At 39.0% G+C, this 7509-nt stretch overlaps 1 protein-coding gene across 1 annotated transcript; it reads left to right on the top strand.

Annotated features, from left to right (window-relative positions):
• Positions 1 to 2724: 2724 nt before the first annotated feature.
• On the top strand, positions 2725 to 3685 carry LOC110115502 (ferredoxin-thioredoxin reductase, variable chain-like). Its single transcript, XM_020848760.2, has one exon. The coding sequence runs from the start codon at positions 2923 to 2925 to the stop codon at positions 3394 to 3396; it is 474 nt and encodes a 157-aa protein (XP_020704419.1). The 5' UTR covers positions 2725 to 2922; the 3' UTR covers positions 3397 to 3685.
• The last annotated feature ends 3824 nt before the right edge of the window (positions 3686 to 7509 follow it).

Here is a 7509-nt window from a genome sequence, read left to right as displayed (position 1 = left end):
AAACAAAGAGAGGCCAAGACTCAGTAAGAGAAAAACCTATAATCCAGGTTCAAAAAACAAAACTGAACCAAGATTCAAAACCCAGTAAAAACTGGAAGAGAACAAACAACATCAGATAAAGATAAAAAGAAAAACCCAAAGCTTAAAGCAGGAAGCTGAAAGCAAAATGGACTCAGGAGCTCTTGGTAACTGAACGAAAGGCATCATTAATGGACCCCAAGAGAAATAATAAAAAAATCGTCCTAAATAAAGTCTAAGTGGCAAATTATAAGATGTCAGAGGAGATCGTTCATGTGATGGAACTTGAGAAAATAAATTTATCGAGTGATTGTTATTAGACAGTCGAATGAATTGTTAACATTGGACTTAAGAGGGAATTGTAGGCCCGGCTTTTAACATGCAAAAGTTGTTAACACTAGACTAAACAAGATTCAAGATCGAGTTACCACATCTATGATTCAAAGGGAAGACTCCGAGTTGGGTTACTTTGGTTATGCAGAGAGGATCACCCACCATATGTGCACAATAGATAAAAAGAGAGTGTGTGTGAGAGAGAAGGAGAAGACTACCTAGGTCTGAGTAGTTTGGCGGCCTTCACCTATGCCCCTTATGGAATGCACTAATTTTGATTATACTTATAGGTGGGAAAAGAAATAAAAAATATAACTCCATGGATCAAGCAAAATAGTAAATACATATTATAGTAACTATACCTACATTAATAAGTAAAATAACTAATGAAAGAGTACTCAATTGTGCATATTCTGACCTAATATGGTAAGGGTAACCCATTGAATTTTCTCCATTTACACCTCTTCCATGTGCTTGTAAGTGTTTTGTGTGCATGTGAATTTTTGAATATGTTATGAAATACATTTTGGGGGTCTATGTGCATGTATGAAACATCTGAAATTTTTATCTTGGGAGAGCTATGGCATAAAGGTGACGGCACTACGGCACCAGGCTTTCAAATTTTCAAATTTGAGCTAGCATAGCAGCGCTGTTTCCTGAAGCGTCGTGTCGCTAGATTAATTTTTTATAAAAAATATCAAAATCCACTTCATTTTCTCATTTTTAAAACAAACCCCCAGTTGCATTTTAGAGAGCGAAAGCGAGAGAAAAATCTTGATTGATTGTAATTAAGAAAGGTTGTTTAGTTGTACTTAAGCAGAACACCTCCTCATGGGATCGATACACTTCTCAAATTGCTTTATTACTTGATTGACATGTATACTTGCGCATCTAATATGATTTTAATATCCATTTTATCAAAAAAAAATCATAGCATATTCATATTACGCCACTAATGAGGCACACAAAAGCCACCCATCAAGTTTTTTACACCGTTGTTGGGAAGTAATATGCATATTGTAATTTTAAATTATATTGTTGAACTAGTTGCATGGTTAGACCTACTTATATTCAATATCTTTATTTTGTTGTTCTTGTTTGAACTTTCGAACTAAGGAAAAAAATGTTCATTGATTAGTTTTATTTTTTACTTTTTAGCTGCATGCTTAGTAGATCTAATAAAGAGCCTCTATTATTTAATTCTGATATGGAAATGACTCTTGCGCAATTTTAAAAAAATAAAAAGATTTTTGAGATGTCTAAATCAGTTCACACATCTACCTCTTTCACTCCATGAGGCCTATTTATAAGACTTTAATGACGTGAAATCAGCAAATTTTCTACTTGATTTTTTTCAATATCCTATGCATACTACTCTTCTTCTTCCTTAAGCATATATGACTTATTTGGCTTGAAATTATGAAGGCAACAATGGGTTATATCAGGTCAGGTTGTAACATCCTTGACTTGAGGCGCGATGAGTTGTTAGTGCTATATTTGTCAAGTGGAGTAACCATTGGTTATGATTGGCAACTTGAGGTACGATTTGCCGGTTAAGCATCAAGTTGTGTTTCCACTGGTTGCAGAGTCATGCAAATCCAACAAGATAACAAACAACTAAACCACTAAAAAAATGTGCAACTTTAATAAATACTTTATCATGGCGCCTAACATTCACAAGCATACTCGTAATGTTGTGAGGAAAATTAGATCTTACATTTGATTCGACTCACCATCCCCTACTAACAGCCTTCGATCAAGTCCTTCACAAATCATTTCACTTGACATAATCATCAAAACTTATCATCTATCACATTTTATAGTTTTTGTTAATTGAGTTCAATCCATATATTTAATAGTTTTAACATCTTTAGATGTACAATATTAGGTTCAGAATATTTAAATTCGATTTCAAATCAAGGACTTAGAATCAAATAGAAAATTGCTAATCTAGGGTTGTCAAAAATGGACACGACACGAACCTGACCTAAAATTTTCGAGGTCAGAAACCCGACTGGTCGGGCAAGTGTAATATTTTCTGACCTGACTACAAAAACGAGTCAGGTTCGGATCTTGTCAAACAGTAGCGTATCATTATCGAGTTCGATCTCAATCTGATCCGTAACACGATTTTGACACTCCTATGCTAATCCTATTTTAAGCACCCAAGAATTATTATTAGTTTTCCAAGGTAATATTCTTCTATCTGTCCACGTGGGTTTTTGCTCGTCCAGGATAGAGATATCCGAGCGAAAGCAATCCACGGTCGTTTTCGCCCTCTCAGAAATCGAAGCCCCGTAAGCAAATCCTTCCCTCGAGCCAGACGAATCCTCGGCCTGCAATGGCTATGAAAGGCTGAGATAGACCAGAACTTGTGCCACTCGTTTGCTGCTCGATCAGCCCTTATCCACTCCACCACTGCACCACTCCACACGTTAGATGTTCGGCGAAACGCCCCTATAAGAAATCCCTTCCCCCTCCTCCCTTCTTTTCATTTCCCTTACTCCACATCTAAAGATCTGGGAAGACTCAATCAAGATCATAATTACTGCCGCCTGAGTACTTCATAAAATGCCATCTACGGCTTCCAACGCTTCCACATCAAGCTTCTCCGCATCTCTCTTTCGGCGTCCCACCGCCCTACTAGCAGCGGCGCCACGGCCGTCGTGGCCTCTGGCTTCTGCGGTCACGACAGCGGCACGGAGGAACCTCTCATGCCAGGTTGCCCTCGCCACCGACGTCTCCTCCTCCTCGCCTGATGCAATCGCCGAAGAAGAGGCTGAGGCTGCCGCTAAGATTGGGGCTAAGGTTCGCGTGAAGGTTCCGGTCAAGGTCTATCACGTGATGAAGGCGCCGGAACTGGATTTGTGCGGGATGGAGGGGGTAATCAAGCAGTACGTTGGGGTTTGGAAAGGGAAGCGTATTTCAGCTAATCTCCCCTTCAGGGTGGAGTTCTTTATTTCCGTCGCGGGGCAGGAGAAGCCCGTCAAGTTCGTTGCGCATCTGAGGGAAGACGAGTTCGAGTACTTGCCTTCTTCCGATTGAGTGCTTGTTCTGTTTGATGTAAAAATTGCCGATTTCTGAAGCCCTCTGATGTGTAGCTGGTGTAGGAGCTGAAACAGAGGGATCCGGAACAGCAAGAACAAGTGGAAACCAGAGTATACTTTTTCTATATTGTGTAAAAACTCCCTAATACAGTAGTTTGCATTTCTTCTGTATTGTTTTTCTCTCTATTCTAATAAGAGTAGTAATGTTAAAAAGGTAAATATTAGACTATTAGACTAAAACAGAAAAAAAAAATCTGATATTATCGCAGTGGTTAAAACAGAACTAGTGTTCATCGATGTGAGCTAAGCAGTCCCGGCATCCGGTGGGAAATAGGTGTAAATATCAGAGACGTTGAATATGGGTGAGGACTGCTACATTAATTGTATTATTGGGAGCTTTAGTATATACAATACTAAAAGGTGAAGTGCCTGTTGATCTGTTAGATATAGAATTGTAAGCCAACTCACTTTGGCAAAGGATTTCATCCTATTGTTTCTGTTGATTTTGGGCCAAACATCTCAACATATTGCCAAACGTGAGGTTTACAACTTCCGTTTGGCTATCTGATTCAGGGTGATAGGTTGAACTTAGTTTGAACTCCGTCCTTAAGCGCTTCCATAACTCCCTACAAAAATTACTAAGAAATTTAACATCTCGATTTGAAGTAATGCTACATGGAACTCCATTGAGGCAAATGATTTCTTTAAAAAAAAAGTTGAGCAACTTGTAAAGCATCTAATGTTTTCTTGCATGCCACAAAGTGTGTCATCTTTGAAAATCGATCTACTACTACCATGAGTGAATCAACACCAGTTTTGATACGAGGCAAACTCAGTATAAAGTCCATATTTATATCCTCCCAAATCGAATTAGAGACTTATAAAGGCATGTATAGTCCATTATTTTGTCACGTGCCTTTAATGTTTGACAAATTGGGCAACACTCCACAAATCGGGATACATCATGACGAAGATGCGGCCAATACAATCAAGATTGCAGCTGTTCAAGTGTCTTCTCTCTATCTACGTGTGCTGCTAGTCCACCAAAGTGCAATTCTTTTATAAGGTAAAGCCTCCATGATGAATCTTTTACACATAAAGTGTTGCCTTTGAAAAGAAACCCATGCCTCACAGAAAAGTCTGCTTGCGACTGTCTCTTGGTGCATTGGCTCCAGGCTTGTGTGAAATCAATGTTGGAGGCATATAGTTCTTTTAATGATTCTAGGCTTGTATGCTCGGTTTGTAGCTGTGTTAGCAAGGTCGAATGATGGCTTAAAGTGTCTGGAATGCGATTTTGAGTTTCATTTTTATGTTTTAAGACAGCTAAATATCTGAATTGCAAGGCTTGGCCGAAATTTTTTTTTTCTCAACCCCCACCTCTTGATTATTTATTTCCTAAAATCTCATTCTGAGTTAGGAAATAAATCCCTGGAATTCCTCTCTCTCACGTAACAGCCAGCCCCTCTCAATCCCGTGAAGCTTCATCTCCCTGTCACCGACCCTCCTCTTTCCTATTTGCTCTTGATGAATTCTCTAGTCCAGAATCTGTGAAGGAAGCCTATTATCGGCTTTCTATCCCCTCTCATACTCAGGGGAAAAGAGCAACTATTATACACCCGTGACTCTCCCAACTTAATCTCCAGAAATCCCCTGCTTTCACAGTAGTTTTCCACAGCTCTTCTAAACCTTTTAGGTTGCTGTTCAGGGTTTTTCCAAGTGCCAAATTGCTGTCCAGGGTCTTCTCAAGACCACCCATCTGCTGTCCAGAGTTTCCTGCTGTCCAGCCTCTCTAGGAGCGACCGTTGCTGCACGGGACTGTCTGGAATCGCTGTCCCAGATCTTGTGGGGAAAATGCTGGAATTCCTATCAGATTTTGTGAGAAAATCTGAAATATTTCAGATTGCCAGTAAGGAATTCCTTTCAGATTTTTGGGACGATTGGCTCTTCAAGACCATTCTCCTTCCCGTTCTACATCAGCTTGGCTCGGCTTCTCACCGAAAAATTCCACAAATTTATCCTCTTGAGATAAAAAAACTCCGATTCCTATAGATGCAGCATTCGTATCCTCGTGAAACGGCTTATCAAAATTCGGCAAAACTAACACAAGAGCTGAACATAGAGCCAATTTAATGTTTTTGAAGCTATGTTGATTCTCTTCAATCCACTTAAACGTCTTAGACTTAAAACAGTTAGTAATTGGTGCCATAGGGATGCTGAACCCTTTAATAAAATGATAGTAGAAGTTCGCTAATCCGTGGAAATTGCGGATGTCGTACATCGCGCGTGGGGGAGGCCAGCCCAAAATAGTCATGACCTTGCAAGGGTCCTTATGAATTCCTTCTGCAGAAATGATAAAACCGAGAAAATGCACTTTCATTGTAGCAAATTCACATGTCAAAATATTTAAGTAGAGCTTGTGAGTCCATAGAATTTCAAAAACTGCAATAAGGTGCTATAAATGATCTTAAATGATGGGCTATTTCCTAATATGTCGTGGAAATTGACAACACAAAATTTCCCCAAAGCTGACTTCAGTATTTCATTCATTAAAAACATGAACGTTGAGGGTGTTTTGCATAAGTCAAATGACATAACTTTTCATTCATATAAACCTTCCTCACTTTTAAAAGCTGTCTTCCATTCATTCCCAGGCTTGATGCAAATTTGAAGGTATCCGCTATGAAAATGTATTTTCGAAAAAATAAGTGCACCAGATAATTTGTCGATCATATCTTTCAACCTTGGCACCGGGAAATGATATTTGATTGTAATTTTATTTATAACTCTGTTGTCTACTCACATACAGCATTGATCATCCTTTTTTGAAACAATAAGAGCTGGCACGGTACATGGGCTTAGGCTAGGATGTACAAGCTATTTTTGTAGCAGTTCATCAACAATGCCTTGCAAAATTTCAAGCTTTTGGTGACTCATTTTGTAGTGTGGTAAGTTTGGTGAGGTGGCACTGGATGGAAGTCAATTGGATGTTATATATTGCAAAGAGGGGTAAGGCACGAGGGCAATTTTGTTGGTCCTATACTCCTATATCAGCAAACTGAATTAACAGATCCCGTACCTCTTTAGTTGGGTTGTTATCTCCAACTGTTGGATTGTTTTCGGCATAGAAGAGCTATAATACAAGAAGTTTCACGCCCACAATGGAGTAGAGCTTGTCCCGACACAATACACATAACGGGTTTCTCTTGTTTGTTTCTAAAGTGTTGGCATGCCCGTCACAGATTGCATCCGGAACAAACTGCCACGACCTTCCCAGAATAAGATGGCATACATCCATGTATAACACATCGCAAATGACTTCACACACATAATGTTTACCAATAGTGAATGTAACATGACACATTGCAGACACTAGTATGCCAATCCCCTTCTTTACCCAACTAATCTTGAGGGTTCTTTGTTGTCTTGAGCTGTAAGGCTCATACAACTGACCTTGAAATAATATTTTCTGTGCATCCGCTATTTCTTAGTAAATCACAAATCTTATCATTGATTGTGCAACTGAGTTCTGAAGATGGTGTTCCTCAGTGAAGGAATAGGTTGTCATGGGAAGTTGAATGTCTCTGCATACTTCTGTAGAGAACCAAAAAAAACTCAGCCATAAGCTGCTTTATCTGGCGCGCCATGTTCAGGTGTGGCATGCAAGCTCCGATCACCGCCATCACAGCAAGAACAAGTAGAAACCAGAATATACTTTTTCTATATTGTGTAAAAACTCCCTAATACAGTTGTTTGTATTTCTTTTGTATTGTTTTACCTCTATTCTAATAAGAGTAGTAATGGTAAAAAGTTAACTATTGTGCTATTAAACTAAAACAGAAATAAAACTGATATTGTATTAGTGGGTTAAAAAAGAAACGGTATATTGTGCTGCTGGTAGATGATAGTTCGCATCACTCTCTTTTGTATCTCGATCTGGGGATGGTTTTATCTGCGGAAGGAACTGTAGACGTATCACTATACTCTCTTCCTGCGTGATAAAAGTGGTAAGTTGTAAAGTACTTGTTACATGATGCTGAATTGCGATAGTGGTTAAGTTAAAGCTTAGCGGCTTCTTTTGAATTTTGTATTAACATCATCAATGGAGACCTAA

This window comes from Dendrobium catenatum, unplaced genomic scaffold (genome assembly GCF_001605985.2).
Source record: "Dendrobium catenatum unplaced genomic scaffold, ASM160598v2 fragScaff_scaffold_1483, whole genome shotgun sequence".
Taxonomy (NCBI): Eukaryota; Viridiplantae; Streptophyta; class Magnoliopsida; order Asparagales; family Orchidaceae; genus Dendrobium; species Dendrobium catenatum.
The sequence above is the reverse complement of the archived record's forward strand: the minus strand, read 5'-3'. Positions and strand labels throughout refer to the sequence as shown.